At 44.2% G+C, this 19,850-nt stretch overlaps 1 protein-coding gene across 5 annotated transcripts in view; it reads left to right on the top strand.

The window, feature by feature from the left end:
• Positions 1-2,444: 2,444 nt before the first annotated feature.
• SH2D1A (SH2 domain containing 1A) overlaps positions 2,445-19,850 on the top strand; it is a 43,008-nt gene continuing 25,602 nt past the window's right edge. The window contains exons 1-4 of one of the 5 annotated variants that reach the window (XM_055818113.1): positions 2,445-2,575; positions 3,064-3,288; positions 15,797-15,860; positions 18,219-18,969. In XM_055818113.1, coding sequence (XP_055674088.1) covers positions 3,152-3,288; positions 15,797-15,860; positions 18,219-18,419 — 402 coding nt within the window. In that variant the 5' untranslated portion in view covers positions 2,445-2,575; positions 3,064-3,151 and the 3' untranslated portion in view covers positions 18,420-18,969. Of the gene's footprint in view, positions 2,576-2,957; positions 3,289-15,796; positions 15,861-18,218; positions 18,970-19,850 lie in introns of those variants that run through there. The other 4 variants (XM_055818112.1, XM_005243720.4, XM_055818114.1 and 1 more) reach the window with 4 other exon arrangements.

Below are 19,850 nucleotides of genomic sequence, written 5' to 3'. Positions count from 1 at the left end.
TTGCTTTCCAATGAAAACAGTGAAACAATAACAAGAACAAAAAAACCCAAGCTACTTTTAAGATGGAGTATAATGAGTTTCTGAAAGGGATTATATGATGTGTTTGGCTAAGATAGCAGGGAAGAAGACTTGATGACCCAAGAGGTCTATGCAGGCCTATCTTTCTAAGCCTGTTTTTCATGACGAAATATTTCAGAGCACTTTTAAGTGCTTCCTTTCCTTCATGTATTTTTTAGATAAATTTTTTATAGTGCACTGCAGGGACTGCTAGCTGGACCCATTTAGGGAAGGCACAAAACTGTGGTGTCCAGAATATGCTGAATACTCACCAAACAAGAGAAGTGTCGGGCATCCTATACAGGGCAAGGTTCGGGGTGCTTAAAGACATCACCAGTTTCAGTGGAAGGCAGTGGGGACTAAGGCCAGATGGGAGCAGCACCCCTCTGAGGCTTGGTTCTCTGTTGTGTCTCCTACTCCCCCGAGCCTGCTGCTCTGTTTTGTAGTTTGCCTTTTCAGCCCCACTGCACATACGCAACAGTACAAAATAGGGTGGGAATAGGTGCGCAACATTAACTGGATAAAAAATGGAGCAGTTGATGTGAGTCTGACTGCATGCTGACAGGGCAAAGCTACGGTGAAGATGGCTTGTTTGGGGAGGAGATTTCTCCAGCTTCGGTGGTGTGGTGTAGAGCTGTGCTAGCAGTGTCATGGTTTCTTTCTTTTATCCTGCTTGGAGCCTTAATGCTTTCTTAGTATCCCTTGTTCCAAAATCCAGCGTTTCTATTACTTCTTAAAAACTGTGTATCCCCTAGTCAATGTGGCCATAAAGGGATTTGTATGGAAGCCCGGGCTTTGGGGTTCCGTAGCTGGAGTTTTATGGGTTCCTTACCCACAAAAGCAAAATCAGGTCTTTACAGCTCTTTTACAGTAATAGATAGTGCTTCATCAAAGTGCTAGGAGTATGAGGCTGGCCTGGTAATGTGGTGACTCCCTTATTAAGAGAGCATCTCATAGTAAAAAATGTTATGGTTTTCTACCGATGCTTTAGCTGAAATCTGATGAGTGGGGCAATGAGATCTGCAGAATTGGATGATTCTGGTTGTTTTTCTTCTCCAGATAACTACACACATATTTTTTGTGAAATCAGCTGTTAATACTGAGAACAGGTGAAGAAATGGGAAAGTGAGATGAAATCCCCAAGAGTACAGGTAGTTTGGAAGAGAAGAAATAGGCAGCAGCTTTACGAGGGAACAGTGCTTTGCTTACACTTTGTCGCTATCCACATTAATCACATTTGCAGTAGGTGGCAGCTCTACCATTTTTGTGCAAATACTTTAACAACTGGTTTAAAAAACCCGAGCAGGATAACAGAGTCCCCAGGTTCGTGTAAACAGGGTAATGAACAGCTGCGTAACAAGCTAGAAAAGCCATAAACACATTCGTGGAATTTTTCAGTCCCTCTTCAGCTAAGGTTTTCTGCAGCTTTCTTAGCCCCTTGGGAGCCAGGCAGGGAGGCAGCCATCCGCTGGGCTCTGCCTGTGGGGCAGGAGGCTCCCGGTGCCTCCAAAATCTGCGATTGCTGCCAGGGGCTTTGGTGCAGTGCTCTGTGCATGAGCTACCCTGTGACTCATGGGTCAGAAATGCCCATCCCTCAAAAGGAAAAGCTAAAGCTAGTTGAAAAAAAAAATGTTTTCAAGGAAAAACTGTATTAAAGGTGAGAACTGAAAGACACACGCTGTGAAGTGATCAAGAGAAAACATTTTGATTGATTGAAACTTTAAAAAAGCAGCCCTTATTTTTGGTGTTTTTAAATTTAATTTTTGTTCCTGAAATGTTTGTATCTATAGAGCTATTTTTTCACCCATCCTTAACGTCAACAAGGACACAACATCCTGTGAACACCTGGGTGAGATGATTTCATCCCACTCTGTCCTGCTAGCAAACTCAATTTCAAACAAATCAGTCATCAGCACGGCCCGTACTTATTGCTGTATTTTAGTGAGTTATAACTCATAGAGCCAGGTGCGAGAACGGGGCTCATCGGGCAGCGGCCTCGTGCCAGGGATGCCTTCAGCCCTGTGCTTGCTGCAGGGGCTGTGCCACCGTGTCTCTGCCACACAGTGCTGCCTGCCGCCGGGGAACACGCTCAGTTTTTCCGTGGGTGGAAATATCTATGGGGGTATAAAAGCACATTTTCAACTTGTTGGCAAACAGACCCACTTGCAAACGTGTGTATGGGAGCTTTCAACTGACAAGCGTACTGAGGAAATGCTTGTGACCGCAGCAGGTGGGAGAAATGGCTTTTTCAGACATGTTTCTGGATTTTGGCTACCCACTCACGCACCACATGAAGGTGATAGTGGTGTGGATGGTGTCAGGGAGGATGTGAGGGGCCTCCTTGGCTGTTGCCTGCCTCCAAGCAGAAATAATGAGCACTTTTGATGTTAACAGTGATTAAACACTAAAGCCTATGAAAACAAGAACTTATGAGGTAAACCCATCTGGGAGCCAGTGTTTGTGGGTGCTGGACCAGCTGCCATGGAGCAGGGGCCGTGCTTGGTGCCCACAGCCTGAGGTGAGTGGCCTGGCGGGGCAGGGACAGCGAGGCCAGCTTGCTTCCTCTAGTTCCTCACCCCTGGGGATTTGAAAAATAAAAGGGTAAAAAATAATCCCTGCTTTGCAGAGGGCCTTTGGGGCTCTTCCTTGTGCCTGTTCGGGTTATTGCCAGAAAGGACAAGTGCCTGGTGGCAGTAGTGCCACGGTCTTGGCCTCCCTGCCCTCATGGCCACTGGCCCCGCAGCCATCGCTATGTTGCCATGTCACATCCCTGCTGAGGGGAGAGCTGCAGGGGGGGGTGGGAGTGGGCTGTGAAGTGGCGGCGCGAGCTGCGACACCGTGAGGATGTCACAGCCTGCAAAAAAGGAAAACAAGAAGGGCCAAAAGGGGAAAAAAAACCCACAAAAAGGTTGCGCTCGTTCCTCACTCTTCCCTCAGCACTGTCTCACCCTACGTGCTGGCTTCAGAGGTGTGAACACATCCTGTTTACATCTGCTGCCGAGACAGAGGTGCTGAGGGGAGCGCACAGCTGAGGAGCAGTTGGAGGCAGCACAGTTCACAGGGAGAGCTGCCTGCAGTGGGAGCCGGCACCGGCATGGACGCGCTGCCCATCTACCATGGTGGTATCACCCGTGAGGCTGGGGAGAAGCTGCTGCTGGCAACGGGCACTGATGGCAGCTACCTGCTGCGGGACAGTGAGAGCATCCCAGGAGTCTACTGCCTCTGCGTGCTGTGAGTAAGGCCAGCGGGGCTGGACGCGGGGTGCTGGCAAGGGCTGGTCGGGTGGTAGCTGGTTTTCAGCCTTCATGTCCATGGTACGGTCTGTTCCCACATAACGGTGACAAAATACGTTCTAACGTTACCATTTGCAGACAGGTGTGAGACTTCTGGTTCCTTCATCTTGACTTAAGGCAGAGGGGTGCAGAAGGGGTGTGGGGTCCTTTGCAGAGTGAAGGGGAGCAGGTTTTGCCTTGCAGAGCCCATGCTTCCTATGGGCGTCAAACAGAAAGAGAAAGCAGGTCTGGAGCACATAGGAAGGATGAGTGAGGTGCCATGGAGAAGAGTCGACTCCGGATGCTGTGTGCTGCTCTTTGTGCTGGATAAGTCTCTTGCTTTCTGCCCATTGTCTTCTGCTTCTCTAACGTGCTCATGGGCATGCTTAGCAACATGCCTGGCGTCCCTTGTCATCAGGAAGGGTAGCATGGATCGCTGTCATCTAGTACGTGCCTTTGCTTCAGGACATTTGGTCAGACTGTGTCCCCACAAGCCGTTAGGCTTGGAGTAAACTACCTGTAAAGTACATGAAATACTGGTGGGTAACGAATTAAGTGGTAATGCTTCATCAAACCTGGTAAAAGGGGAAAGTTCTGATGGGATGGTGTGTCAAAGAGAGGGTAGAGAAGTTGTTTCCCTGAGAGAGCTCGGGGACTTCATAGGCATAGCACCTCATTTTAATGAGGCAATTTAATTACCCTACTTCTGGCAAAAGCAGAAGGTTTGAAAGTCCTGAGACATAATGCTGGGCAATGAAGTACCATTGCATCAAGAGGGCAAAGATGTGTCTACCAAGGGTAAACAGACACTTGTGCCTCACTTCAGTAGAAGAAGGAATACATTTTAGGGCCAGCAAGATATTAGCTAACAGAGGGCGCTTATGTAGCCGGAAAAAAAACCCCAAAAATCCAGAAGAGGAAGAAGAGTCCTAAGTCAGGTTTTCCCCAAATGTCTTCAGTATGTTTCCAACAATATGCAATTAAGCCCTGGGTGCATGTTGTTATTCCCTTGTTGTAGACCAGTAAATGGAGGCATGCAAGAAGGTTATAGGCAACCCAGAAATACAGAACCTTCTTTTCAGGGAAGATCTTTGTGGCAGAAGATGTATTTTTTTCTTCTCTTGTGAAATGAGAAGGTGAACCAAGTTAGGTGCTACTCCTAACAAATACCCTAACAGCTAGCTGAAAAATGGGAAATGAGAAGCATCTTGAGTTAAATGAAAATCGAACAGACATAGCAAGAGATAAGGAGTGCTATGATTCCTGTGATGGGAATAGGCAATAAAAGCAGAATCTCTTTTAAATAACCATCAGAGGAAATGGTGATACATCTCCTTAACACTCAGAAGTCATTCAATGCAGGTGAAACACTAAGGCATTAGAGAAATGATCAGGCAGAATGTTACAATGCGGAATAAAATAGAGGATCCTAAAATTAGTCCCCCATTAGTCTAAATCCTGATGTAGGTATGTAACAATGTCTTTCATCTGAACACAATCAGTTGGGATTTTTTGCTCTATTAATGGTAGTTTACGTCCTTTGGAAGAAATTTCATGAATGGAATAAAAAAATATAAGATGAGAACAGGAAGAACAGAAAGGATTGCTAACTGTAAATGTGTGCAATTTCTGGGGGAAAAGAAAAGAGACTTCAGAAAGAAACAGAACCCTACCTAATTGTTTCTGGAATTTATGAGCCACTCATCTATATGTTGTGTTGCATTCAAACATATATATTATAAACAAAGGGGTAAAAGCAAAAAATATCACTGGCAAATGTTAGGCAGGCTTCTTACAGAATACAGATCCTCAATAAATTTTTTATAAGGGAAATTTTCAACTGGATCTTGGATAAATCCAGATAAATAAAATGAAAAATGTTATGATGAGTATGATTTGATATAGACAGAAAGGTGGCTGAAAAATGCTACAGCTAAGTCTTGGTTTCAATTCTTCTTAATATTTCAATTCAGAGCATTATGTAAGAAATAGCAGATACAGTAAACAACATATCACACAATAACTTTGGAGACAGTTACCATAAAGATACCAGGAAATGGTCTCACCCTGAAGATAGCAATGACAGTTTAAAGAAATGTGGGCCATAAACTAGAGAAGTGCTTTGACAGGCAAAAGTTTAGCAAAGCAGAGCACTTTAGTGGGAGCGATTGTAGGAGCTAGTAGGGAAGGTATGAGAAATGTAGGTATGTATTCAATAGAGGATGCTAAGCCTGGCTTTGGCAAGATAAACCAATAGACCCAACTCCCCCAGATTCCAGTCTGAACATCATGCACAGAGATGAAACAGGCAGCAAGCATGTATGTGTGTGAAAGCGCTAGTAAAAACTGAGGGAAACATGCAGTTGCTGTTTTCACTGTTTAAGAAAAAAAAAAAAGGAAGAGTAAGTACTTTTCTGCCTTTTTATGCTTCCTTCTAAATAAATAATGGAAATTATGAGGAGTCACAGAGTTATTCAGAAATTTACATTTCGGTTCAAAATTCACGCTGAAGATCACTCTAGGAATACCTAGATATATCAAGATTAGGCAAATAATGTATATAATGGAAATACTGAATTGATCTTTGAAAATGAGAAACAAAGCTGGTCAGCCATTAGATATATTGCAATAAGTATCAGAGCTAAACAAAAAGATTTACACCTTCCCAATGACAATTTCTAACAGAAGGGAAACTGCTTCATACTGCCAGTGATGTTTCTATTGCTCTTAGAAAAGAAAAAGACAAAAATCATCTTTTCCAAAATCAAAACATGTTCAGTCTGTCGTCTTTCCCCTTTCTCTGCACTTCCCTGGAGAAGTAAAACAAAACAAACCTAAACCCTTGTTTCCCAGATCCAAGCCTTCCTAGGGTTTGGGTTGTTTTTTTTTTTTTTTTTTCCATTATGGGGGAAGAAGGGAGTTGTCAAAATTAAAAGGCATAGTTCTGATGAAGGGAAAAGAAACATTTATCAAAAAAGTCATTAAACAAATATTTGGATGACAATACTGTCACCAGCTTGCGCTCACATAGGTGGTCGCTCTGCACTTCCAGCTCCAGGTACAGTAATTGATAAGTCCTGCGATTGCCACTGCATTGCTTAGGCTCAAACAACGCCTCCTTTTTCCAAGAAACTGCATAAATTTGTAATGCTGTTCCACTCCCCCCCACCCCCCCCGCACCCCCCACAAGCCCTAACGTATTTTAGCGGTCCTGGAGCCTCTTAAGGCACGTAATTAGGGCTGCTGCGTTCACGGTCAGGCTCATTCACCTTTTGCTTTTCCAATTAAAAAGTGGAGCCCTGACCTTTAAAGAGGAGAAGAGTCAAAGACTTCATGAATCCCTTGCAAATGACACTGATTTTACAGGGCAAGCATAAAAGAGACAGGTAGTGGCATAAAACCTGACCTACAGAGACGGGTAACTGCGGCAGGCAGGGCCTTGTTGTTGGAGCATTTGGCTGGAAAACTGCTTTCGCTCTTTGTTTCTCTTGAAGTTTTGCTTTATCTTCCTCGAATGCTGCTTTCTGCTGCCCGAAGTCACAGTGTTCAGATGGCATGCCTGCAAGCCTTTAAAAAGAGAATGTTTTTTGGTGTGGCTGTGGCAAAGCACAATGGACGCGCCTTCATAAATACTTTAAGACCACAATTAAACCATGCATGGAAAAGTAGAAGGTTTTGATTTGCAATAGTGTCCCCTGGGAATCTTACAGAGTTGCTGCCTACGGGTTTTGGCAACTCTTTCTAATATCAGATGCTACCAAGATCTTAATTTTATTAATACCATTATCAAATGGATAATATATATTTTAAGGATGTTCTTCGCCGCGTTTTGAATGTGTCAACAGAGGAGCACTATCTTTTCCTGGAAATATTTTAGGGTTGCATTGGAAAGCAAGAAGATTTTTGCTGTTCCTGAAAACTGGGATAGAGGAAATGCATATGCTTTAAAAATTGTACACATTTTACCTGTAAACATTGTAGACAGTACACCAGGGTTTTTGTATCAAAACCTGATTGTTCCAGGGAGCTTTCTTTACTGGTCTGGTTTCCTCTTTGCTCAATACCCCATTTGACATTTTTAGCACCCTCAGAAATCCTGTGTTCACACCACTCCTAATGAAGTCAACAGGGGACACCGGCCACAATAACAGCGGCTGGTCGAGGAGCAGCTTCTTAAACTGTGCCTGAAAAATGCATAAATAAAATGCCTGAGAGTGCCAAAAGCACCGCTCTCCTTTACAGATATATGAGCACACATGCAGAAACAAGCAGCTCATGCCTGAATTGGCAAAGATAAAGCATTTGTAGTTTGGGTCTTAAAATTCACATACTTGAGAAGACTTGGAATGTTAGTAGTTGTTTCAGACCTTTAAGTAAGCTAAACATGACATACTTGTCAAACTGTGTTCAGATTATTTGTTTGAAACCAGCTGTTCATGTACTGTGTTGTATTCAATTTGTGGAGAATAATCAAAAGCTGAATAGAAAGCTGTTTAGAGCTCTTGAAGCAACAGTAATGGCAATAGGGATAGGCTGCAGTCCTATCGGTTTTTACCTGTGCTGTTTCTTCTGTGACTGTAACCATGGTGCACAAGTTCAGGCAACGTGCAGAAACTTTCTGATGCAGCAGATGTATCAGCTGTACAGCGTGAAGGTGTAATACAGGATCACGAGCCAGCTTCAGCTTTGCATTTCTTTTGTTTCCCATGTAATATTTTTGATAGAAATGGCAGAATAATTGCATTTATTACCACACTGCACATAATAATCATCGCCGTTTAAAATGTAGTTTGGAACAAAAGCTTCTCTCTGGGGATGAGCCCCTCAATTCGAGGCTGGCATTGTAAATACCACACACTATTTTCAGCTTTGAAAAAAAGATATCTACAGCGCAACGGTAAATTCTACTGAGGTGAGTATTTTAGCTCCCTGCTAACTGGAGTGAGCGTTGTCTTTCCTGAGAATAATTTGGGTAATGGCCTTGAGGTATTCCAGTGGCTTTTCTTGGAAAGATTTTGCAAAGGTAGAGAGCCTGACTGGTAGGTAGCTGCTACGCTACTGAATCTTAAATGACAGAGTGGGTACAGTTGTTAGATAACAGAACCTAAGTTGGCTCTACCCTGGTTTTGTACAATCATAGAATCGTTTAGGTGGGAAAAGACCTTTAAGATCATCTTGTCCAGCTGTTAACCTGGCACTGCCAAGGCCACCACTAAACCATGTCCCTGTGTGCCACATCTGCACGTCTTTTAAATACCTCCAGGGATGATGGCTCAACCGTTTCCCTGGGCAGCCTGTTCCAGTGCTTAATAACCCATTTGGTGAAGAAAATTTTCCTAATATCCAATCTATCCAACTTGAGGCTGTTTCCTCTTGTCCTGTAGCTTGTTACTGGGAAAAGAGATGGGGCCCCACCTCGCTACAGGCTCCTGTCGGTTGCAACAGTGATTCCAGGTTCAGGGATTTTATAGTCGGTCTGAATTAATCCCTAAAACCCCAATAACTATTTCATAGAAATATGAAACAGTAACATTTACAGGGCTATTGACAGTGTTTTATCTATTACAGTTCTTGTGAGTTTTGCATAAATTGAAGAAAGAATTTTCACCACATAACCTGATTTCATGTGGTTTTACCTAAGTGAGGTACTGTTCTGGAGGACATGGTAATACATGAAGCTTAGTTACCAGCCCATCATAATTTCCTTCTGTTTAGCATCTCAGATTTGAATAAATTCCCAAAAGCATTGCTTTTAGCTGGCATCCCCTTGTACCAGACCAACATAAACCCTGTTCAGAACGGCTTTTCAGGTAAATCAGCAGCATTTCTTCTGATGGTTAGGAGTGTTCAAGTGGTGAAGATACTGACAGTCTTCCACAGAAGATTGGCTGTAAATTCAGAGGCATTTCACAGGATTTGACTTGCTCTTTCAAGCTTCTGTTAATTTCAGAAGAGAAAAATAAGATAATGTATTTGCTTTATAATGCTACAGCATTGCGGCAAGCTAATACTAGTTACTGACTCAGTATCATGGGTACATTTTTGCCACAAGAAGCGTTGGTAGGGGAATCAGTGACAGAAGCATAAACTCAGGTGGGTGTGTACAGATTGCTGCTGTGAGTTAAGCTACGGTAACACTGTTTGGCTTTTCAGATGTTGTAAACACTGATTTAAACTATTTTATTCACTCTTGCTGGCACAGAGCTTGTATCTTGCACATCATCTCAATGTGAATGCTATTTCTTCAGCTTGGGTTAGCTGATGGGTGGTAATTGCTAAGTTGCTGTACTTTGATTGTATGCCTGAGACCTAAACAAGGCAAGAACCAGGCTGCTTGTCAACCAGAAAATGCAAATTCCAGGACAGAGTGAGGAGCTGTAAGCTTAAATAGGATTTTCTCCTACATTAAATAACAAGACTTTTGGCCTTTCGATGATTAATAAACCAAGCAAGAATATAACAATTGAAAAAAACCCAGAAGTTTAAGTGGGAGGCTGAATTGACTGTTGCATCATTTTGGCAGCTGTCACTTCTGTTTCATGGGGGAGGTCATGCAGCTCAGGGGTACCCTGGGCAGGGGACACCTTGATAAGCACACACGTGAGATGTGCAGGCTCCCAGGCAGTACTGTGGAGTCCCCCAGCCTCACGAGTTTTGGCTCTGTGGTAACCATTGCCCATCTCAGTAGCCACTGTGATGCCCATGCCATTGCCTACGTTCTTGGTCCGGGGTTCCGCACTGGGAGGCAGCCTGATGGTCCCTCTGGGCATTCATGAGGTGATCCACAAACATCCTGCATCAAACACCTCTGGATAAGGCAGAAGCAGCTGCAGCCTGACCTCTCATGCTCACTAGATTATCTGCTGCACGCCATTGACCCCCCCCACACACTCTGAAAGCACTGAGTCCCTATGAGCCCTCCTGTAGTACTCATCTCTACAGCATTAGTAGTACTCATCTCCATAACATTAAGCAGTTTCTAAGCATTATCTCAGTTTGTGTGATGAAGAGTTTAACTCTATTTCACATGAGAGCAAATGTGACACAGGAGGCTCAGGCCTGCAGCACCCTTTAGCTTTGGGTTCCCAGTGTGAGGGGTACAGGGATGGGTTTTGAGACTACCCAGTGTTACTCTGTATAACCTGTTGACTTTGCTTGCATTGCTGAGGGCTGTTTCCTTGTTTCATACATCTTCTGTTTCCAAACCTTCCATCTACTATTCCTGGCCTTTTCAGCCCTCCAGCATTTTGTAGTGCTCCCAGTTCAAGCCCCCTCACGCTTCACCTTGGTATTTTCCCTTCCTTACTCATTTAGTCTTACTCTCTCCCAGGGATTGGATTTTCATTGCTGCTTCCTTGCCCAGCTTGCATAGACATGGGTCCCCTTTCCTTCCTCATCCACCCCACTCAGTCCCCATCTTCCTTTCCAAGATGCCCAATCTGAATCACCTTCTGTTTTTTTCCCCTGCTAATCCAGGCCAGGCAATGTGTGTGCAGCCCTCGTGGCTTGAGATCAAGGACCCTGCTTAGCTGAGTGCCCACAGCCCAGGCACGGCGCGGCTATGCTGCTAACAACCGTCAGAAAGCACCTCTCTTGCAGCCTAGACAGCCACCACTGCTTTCTATCAGAGGCTGCAAGAGATATACCTTCCCTCAAACAAACTTTATGTCTTACTCTAAAAACTGGGCAATCCCCTCCAAGAATTGGAAGATTTATATATTTTTTTTTTTAACGTGGGAAAATCATTGTTTTCCCTAACTTGTCCCCTTTTATGGTACTTCTGCATTCTCCATCTTTAAATAAGATTTAAGCAAATACCTAAGAAACACAGATTCAGTCTGAAAGAAACGGATTATGGGCAGTATACAATGCTCAGAACCACTGTTTGTCAGCCACGCCACTGTCTGGTTCTTAATTGATATTGTAAAGTGACATTCCAAGGTAAGGTCAGGATGCAGATATACCAGGTAAGAAGAGCTGACTGATACAGTGCAAAGACATCAGAAGACAAAGTTGTGTAAAGAGGAAGAAATTGATGTCATTTATTGCTGACATGGCTTTTCCTTGTCTCTCTGTCTTTCTTCCTCTATATTGGTTCCATTTTGGACCCAGAAATGAATACAAATTAGATTAATAAAATTTCCCAACTGAGATACAAAACATTTGGAAATAATTTTTAAATATACCATGCAGCTGAATCGTCATGGTTAATTTTAATCTTCAGCATGCAGCTAATATCCTCTGGCTATTTCAGTGGTGCAGAAGATTGTAATTATTCACCTGTTAAAGTAAATGCAGTTTTAACAAGTCTGATCACAGTTGAAGAGGAGGAGTGGAGAGGACAGGTAGACAGATGCTGTCTCATTATGTCATCTGTGAATGATGCCTTTGTAGCTCTTTGTGAGGAATTATCTAGCTATAAAGAAAAAAGCCTATAATATAAAGCAGACTGTTTCCTGTAATTGCAACTTTTTCTAGATTTTCCTTTGACAAAGTTTTCCCAGCAACGGTATTGCAACAGAGACAGCGCTAGCGCAGTTCCCAGTATAAGATATTCTTTGTTGTGGAGATGAAAAAATAAGTGAAATGACATAAAAATATCATCAGTGGTGACTAAACAGCTCTTTTGTAAGTGCTATCCAATATTGTCCTTACAGCAATGGCTGTTTTCTGCTTCCTCTCATCAGCATTTTGGCATTTTTTGCCTTTGATCAAAAATTTATAGTGCCTCATTCATCAAGCTGTTATTTCACAATTGCTGCCGTCCCTTGAGCTTCACTGGCGTGAAAGCGGAGCTTTGCAATCGTGAGGCTTGCGGCCGTCCTTGGGCTAGATGGAGGGATGGGGGACCCCTCCCCTGGGTCTTTGCTCGGGTGTCAAAAGCTGGTCCTCCTCCAAGATACACTGGTATGCCAGTGTCACTGGAAGAGCACTCTCTGAAATCCTTCTCTCAGTGACATGTGTCCGTCTCCTGTTGATTTTGTCTGGCCGAGAGATGAGTCTGGAACACTGAGAGGTGGACCTGGCTTGCGTGTCACCAGGTAATGGCCTCAGAGCATAAGCTGTGTGAGACATACCCAGTGACTAGCACCATGCCCATGGTGTTTGATTTTTGGCTTTAGCTTCATGGCCACACCACATACAGGAACGTTGTGTCACAGTAGGAGCTTTTATCTGCCATGGATGGAGTGAAATGTAGAAATCTGAGCTGTCCCTTCATGGTGGCTGCGGAATTTCTCATCTCCTGAGATCTAAGCTCCAGTAACTGCACTTTTCCACCTGCTTTTGCCCGGTGTTACGTGTTTTGCTCTTTGGAAGGGAATGTTCTACACAATCTCAATTTTAATTTTTGTATTTAATCTTTGTTTTAAGGAAAACACCTTGAGCTTCCTTCGGTCCACACTGATCTCAGTTAATGTTGGGTAGTTTGAATCATAAAATCCTTTCTCATGGGAGGCTGTGCCCATGCAGCAGTAAAGAGAACTTGGCTCATCAAAACCATGTCACTCACATGTGGAAGGTAAAAAGCTCTTTGAAGTGGTAATGAAGTAAGTTCCTGCTGCTTAACAGAAAGTTTTGATAAGATCACACTCGTTGGGAGAGTATTTATCAGAAGTGCTGTAATTCATTCTGTGGAAACAAAGATCCCAGTGGAAAGTAGTTGGGAAGATCTGGCTGTTCCCCTTCTTAACAAAATGCACCCCACCATGTGCATTCCCTTTGAAGAAGCAGGTGTGGCCGTCCTGGGCCATCTTCCACCTACACGGTGGGCTGTGATCACTGATGGCTTCAGAGCCGACAGCAGGTGCTGCTGCTGTGTTTTTCAGCTTAAGCACAGTGAACCCCTTCAGGTCTTTCCTCCTCTGGGAAAACAATGTACATTTGCCAGGTGAGTGGAGAGATCTCACTTGTCCCTCACAAGGCTGTGACAGCAATATCTTACTCCTCCCATCCTCCACACTGCACTCAAAGCATTCGTGTTCCCAAATTCTTGTTCCATTTTCTGTATCTTGTGAGTTTTTAATCTGAGCCATCCTTTGTGCCATCTCTGGACTTGGTTGAAATATCTTACAGTGGAATTTTCTGCAAAATGCAGGATAGGTGCCTATCTTATACCTTACCCTGCTTTGGCCCTGAATATTACTTTATCTGACCTCTATTTTTCAATTTATACAGCTTAGTAAATCCTCCTGGCAGAGTGCTGAAAGCCATCAGACATTTCAGAGTCAGGGCAGCACCCCAACCCCTCAACCACTTCCAGTCATGCAATCTCTTGGGTAGAGAAAATGATGAAAGCAACAGCAGATGGTAGCTTTCCAGGCAACTGAGCCATTTGTGGGAAAATCAGATTTTAAAGAGACTGAGCCAGTCAGAATGCTTTTGGGCAGCCAAGACCAAGCATGGGTAAAATGTACAGTGAACTAATAAAAACAGGAGGCGAGAGAGTGAGTTTTAGATTTTTACATACTGATTCTGTTGTTTTTAAGGCTTGAAAAAAACCCAAATGGCTGCAGATATCGCCAAATATCCCCTTCAAAGAAAGGGGATAAAATGTCATGGTCTCTTCGATGTTTCCCACTGTGGGCTGTAGTTTCATTAATCATATATTGGCTGGCATGCTACATACATAAGTGCAGGAGAGCCCCTTGTGATGTCTAGAGAGAAAAGGTTAATGTGAACATCAGCTGCTCGTGATATCCTGTCAATACAGGCACAGCTCTCCCAGGTGTTAGGGAAGGACGTGATGGTACGAGGTTATTTAAGGACCCCGATGGGAGACGTTGGATTCCCTGAACATGAGCATATGCAGTGGCTTAGAGGGATGTGCATTTAAGCAACGGGGCTTGAGCTGTGGCCTCAAACACCAGTGACCACAATGCCATGGCATGGACAGGAGAACAGTGTTGTCCTGCCATGTCCTTCCCTCCTCCCGCAGCTGCAGCGGGTTGCTCACACCCCTATCCCAAGAGCCCTTTCGGGGCCCATGAAACCCTTCAGGGACCACAGCAGCTGCGCTTGCTGGGGGAAGTGATGCTCCAGTGGCTGTTTCCAAGAAGCCAGCATGGCCGGTCACTTTTCACGGCCAACCGGTGCCAGGTGGAAAGTTGTGTCTCTGGTTAACACAAAGAGAGGGATGAGGTGGTGGCAGGACTGTGGGGCTACGTTGGGCACCCCCATACCGAGGAGGAGGGCAGTGTCTCGGTGGCTGCACAGGCCATTTGCACCCGCAGCAGCCCCGACGGGAGGGGACGGCCTGTGTCTTTGTCTTCTGCCGCTGTATTTAATCACGGTGGGAGTCGAGTGGTGGGGGCAGAGCTCACAAATCATGACAAGCATTTTTTCTCCCACTTCGTGGGGTTGTAGCAGTGTGACAACTGTTAACAACTTCCTGCTTGGGTTAAATTATATCAGACACTGCTTTGCAAAGGTTGATGTAATGACTTTTTAACAAGAATTTATCCAGGAGCCATGACACGGAGCGTAAGTAATTGCAATCATATGGTATCTGTGTCATTGATGGTTTCTGCTATTTTGTAGTAACTACTATAACACCATGTATAATTGGAAAGAAAGATAATATTTTTCTGCTTTCTCAAGAATGGGAATTGAGGCTGAAATAGGGAATGGTCCCTAAAATCCTGCTGTGTATTCATGTAAACCTGTGTAGTGTGAAATACAGTCTTCCTTATCTGATACCATCTAAACTGATATTGCACCCACGGAACTACTGCCAATTGTCTCCACTTCTGAGTTAAATTTTTGGATATTGGTATAATAATCTACCATGTAAATTATTCACTGTGTTGGGTTCGTAAGGGAAGCAAGACTGACTCTGGACATGAGTATGTCTTATTAGTGTATGTCTCCTTATTCTCAAAGGACTCAAATTAGAGTTAAAAAGAAGGAAGATTCCACGCTCTTGTAAGTCTCCCTTATCAGTATTTGAGAATTAGGAACGTACAGCAAATGCAAAGAGCAATTTGCCTTGTTTTGTGGGTCTAGCTTTCCAAATAAATTACACTCATGCTCTTGCTTCTGGGAACACCTGCATTTAAATGGATTACAATACAGTAATGCTAGCTGCCAATACTACACCTTCTCCTTTTCCAGGGAAAGTATGCCTGGTATGTGTCAGTAAAAGGAGATCACTGAAAAAAAGAAAAAAAAATATAATGTTGAGGCAGGAATGAAAGCAATATCACAACCTAGAATAACCAAATATTGCTAAACTAGATCTGAGTCAGACCTGTCCCTCTCATCCACAAAGAACCTAGTGGGTTGAACACTGCTTCTGACCCGAGTCTCAGTTTCTTTATCTATGCAGAGCCTTTATGGGTAAATTTATTTTCAAGGAATGTTAGCAGATGAACTGACTCCCACGTAGCAGAGTATACCTATTGTGAAACCTGACAGTAGAAGTGAGTAATAACTACCTGTTGATTTTTTGGTTTTTTTTTTCCCTACAGGCATCAGGGTTACGTTTATACCTATAGAGTGTCCAAGACAGAAACTGGATCCTGGAGTGCTGAGGTGTGTATTTCTCATTTCTCTTCTGAAAATTTCTACATCCTGTTTGATGTTCATATTGATTTAATGAAATATATTAAAATTATTCATGTTTGTGCATAGTCTGGTTTTCATCGAAGGTAATCAGTCTTGAGTGTGCCCATCACTAAGATGTCTTGGTGTTACTTCTGACAGTCTTGAACTCATGAATTAATTCCCTGTTACATTTCAGCTGCTGCATAATGCAACAGTGCATTATTTTGCATCATTTCAAACGGCAAAAATATTATGTTTTTATAATTTGACAAGTACAATCTGTTCTCTTCTATCCCACGTACCATTAATGTCAGAATATTTAAGGAAATGATTTTCAATCTACAGTGTTTTAAAGTTAATTTCTCTCCACATTATTTCATCACAGGTGCAAAACATATATAGGGTAGCCAAAACTTGATGCAAAATACATTTTCACCCATCTGATAAGAAACTGGTAACTCAAGTGTAGAATAACACCATTTGCAATGCAGACAACTATTTGGGGTGGTAGAATTAGGATGCAAACCTGTATTTCTTTTACGAAGGTCTTGTTCTTTGGTGTACTCTGTGTATTAATTTGTAGTTAGCTTTCTGTTTGCACGTTAATGAACACTGATTACAAACATTAAATAATTTCTAGTCAGACATAATTCCTTGGCCGTTATTATAATAGAAGTGGTTGCAGTGCTCTGGAAGATAAGACTGATTCCTGGGGTTACTCAGAAGCAGATCGGGGAGTAAAAGTGACTCACATTACTGCAGAGTAAATAATTATCTGTGTCACTCTTGGGGATGGTACCCAGGAAGAATCTGCTCGCTCGTTCCTGTAAGGTGTTGGGAGCACCCTGTAGGAGGGTTTTCAGGACAGGATGGGGTGGTCCTGTGTCCGGCATGCCAGGGCAAACGCTGGTGTCTCAGAAAGGATGCCAGGACCCCAGGGACATCCACCTGTGAAGGATAATTCCCTGAGTGAGGCTGCAGCCTGCTTTGGCTCCAGGTAATGACAGCATCTGCGGTGAGGTTTCTTTCTGGTGTTATATAGACCTGCTACAACTCCCTCACCACGACCTCCGCTGGCTTCCTGCATATGGGTCTTGGGCTTTCCCTCGCTGTATTGTAGACAAACCTCATGTGTTTCACAGCGTAGATGTCCTGAAGGCCCAGGACTCTCAATACATCCTCTGCAGGGAAAGGTGCTAGCTACAGACCCACGACACCAAACCTTCCTTTAGGCAAACAGAAACCTTGGAGTAAATGTTGCTAAGACCACGCTGGCCTCAGCTGTTAGAAACAGCAGCCTAAACCCAACTCAACCCCACGAACTGTGCCTCCAAGGCCGAAAGAGGCTCCAGCTGCAGCTGGTGCTTTCTTGTCTCTGCTTCCTTCCCTGTGGCTGGTTAGTCTCTGAGCAAGCTCAGGTCATACCCATCTTTCAAGGACAAGGCAGGGAAATTAAAACTGTGCTGGTAAAACCCCAGCCAGTGTGAAGGCTCCAGCTGGTGCCAGTGAGGCAGGATTTAGTTCGTGACTGCTGGGTGAGACAGTGTCCCTTGAATGGGACTACGCTGGCAGGACCTATGCTTGTCACCCCATGGCTTTGGTGGGGAGGGGTTATTACAAAAATGCCTTCAAGGGTTTAACAGCAACATTGGATTTTTGATTAAAAGCAGACACAGTTTTGTTTCACAGCATTTGAAAAGATTCTAATGCAGAAAGATAGAAAACCTCCCACTTTTAATAAACAGGTAAGATTTTTGCCACTGCCTTTGTACAAGAGGTAGACAGGAGTACTCAATGAAGTCGTAACCCAGCACTGAATGCTCAGTGCAAGGCTTGAGAAGAGGCTGTGTCCATGCCTGAACTTGGTGGTGTAAGGACTTCCCCTCCCCGTAAGTGCTAGGTAGCTCTGTGGGTTGTCGTACTGGTATTTCCAGGCTGGAAGTATCTTACCGATAAACCCCAGGCTGGAGGTTAAATCACTGGCTGCAATAAATCAGGGCCAGAAACAGCGCAAGATCACTTGGGAATTTGCCTGACGAGCACGGCAGGCTGTGGGTTGCTCTTGCAGTGATTAAGGAACTGTCCCTCTCCCAGGCTTCTATCAGCACCCTGCTGGAAGCCCCCTTAGAGCAGGGGGGCAGCGATGCGCGGGGGAGGAGCAGAGCAGCACAGCTCATTGACTCATTTGAAGCTGGCACATCAGGGGGTCCAGCTGAAGGGCTGGCTCCTTTCCTGGGGTGCGTGTGTGCCTTTCTGAGGACATGGTTTCTGTGCCAGGGCCCGGAGGGCAGCGCAGGCGCTCAGCACCCAGCATCCCCTCTCACCTCTCACTCTTTGGCTTTTCAGACAGCGCCCGGGGTCCACCGGAGGCTCTTTCGGAAAATGCACAACCTCATCTCGGCCTTCCAGAAACCCGACCAAGGCATCATAACACCCCTGAAGCACCCAGTTGTCAAGGACGTGAACACCAAATACCCTCCAGGTACTCGTGGGGCAGAGGGAGCCTCAGCTGTGACTGAGCAGAGTCCTCCGTGGCGGTGTGGATGAAGGGCTTAGAGTTATTTGCATCTTTGGTCTGAACTAATAGGGTGACATTGCCAAAAATATGCCCTGACTTTGCTCCTGTGGGATTGAAATGCTGGCACTCAGGTGCTTGTTAGGGATGGGGCCTGTCAATGTGATGAGAAAATCGATTTTGGATATGGTTTCCTGAGTGCTATACCAGCGGTGGCTACCTTCCCTGCCCAGCACCCTTGTTCTTGTAGGGATGAACCTTCTGATCTGTCCATTTTCTTGTGGTGTTCACCCTTTCATAGCTTTGTGATTATTTTTCTTAGGGAAAAATGAAGACCATGGCTTCCACCTGCAGCCGTCATGAAGGCATTTCCCCAAATGTGACATAACCATATCTTCCAGTGTCCGTGCTCTAGAACAGAATGATTTATATGATAGTTAATACAACTCCATGAGTTTTCTTGTAACATTTGCAGAAATGTGTATTTCATAGAATTTATAGCTCAAAATTTAGAAGTTTTACGTTTCAGAATGCTTTGATTTTTTTTTTCTAAGAGAGGATAAAAAAATATCAACTACTAAATAGTGTAATGTCTTTTTTTCCCCTCTTTGTACTCTCAAGTACAAGACATTTTTCACTTCAAGTTTAGTTCCTAATTAATAATTTGGTACTAATTTTACATTACTTAACTTTGGACTCTGCTTTGCATTGTTCTGGTTGACATGTATGCAGAATTGAGCAAGTCCCCTTTTATACCCTTAGGCAAATTGCTTACATTGAAGTGTCCTTGCCTTGGGTGGGCTGTGTGTCATTCACAGAGTTCCTAAAGATACTCCAGAAGTGCACCGTAAGGATCCCCACTAACTGATTTCCCATGACGCCAGGTGCTCTGCCCTGTAGCTCAGCAGAACTGGCCACTGCTGCCTGGATGCACAAAATCTGTAGTTTGCACAAATGATCAAAAGCTTAAGCAATGCACTGAGTGACTGAGAACAACCAGTGAAGTGGAGAACGTTGCTCTTTGCTTGTGGATATTCTTTATGCTTGAAAAAACCCACACTTGCATATAATTAAAAAAAAAAAAGAAATTATTTTTGCATGACAGTTTTTCTGCTTTTCTTTGCCTATCAGTGTGTTTTCCATGCTGCTGCTGGGCTCCTGGAGGACAGGGCTGAATCTACAGGACATGTCAACTGCACAGGGTTTGCATGTGGCTACTGGGGAATTTGGCGTACGTGCCTGTTACGCTTGGGGTTTAACAAGCATGGTGACACTGTCCTGCCTGAGCTGGCAGACAGTAGGAAACACTTTTGACCAGACTGGATGCCCTGCACTCCTCTTGTTTCAGGGGATAGCACTGTGTCTGCACTGCAGTCAAAGGGTGGTAGGCATGGTCCGAGCTCCTTCTGCGTGGGTTTCTGCCAGGTAGGCTTGTGTGGCTCCTGTGAGCTTTGGAAGGGACC

This window comes from Falco peregrinus, chromosome 13 (genome assembly GCF_023634155.1).
Source record: "Falco peregrinus isolate bFalPer1 chromosome 13, bFalPer1.pri, whole genome shotgun sequence".
Lineage (NCBI taxonomy): Eukaryota > Metazoa > Chordata > Aves > Falconiformes > Falconidae > Falco > Falco peregrinus.
The sequence above is the reverse complement of the archived record's forward strand: the minus strand, read 5'-3'. Positions and strand labels throughout refer to the sequence as shown.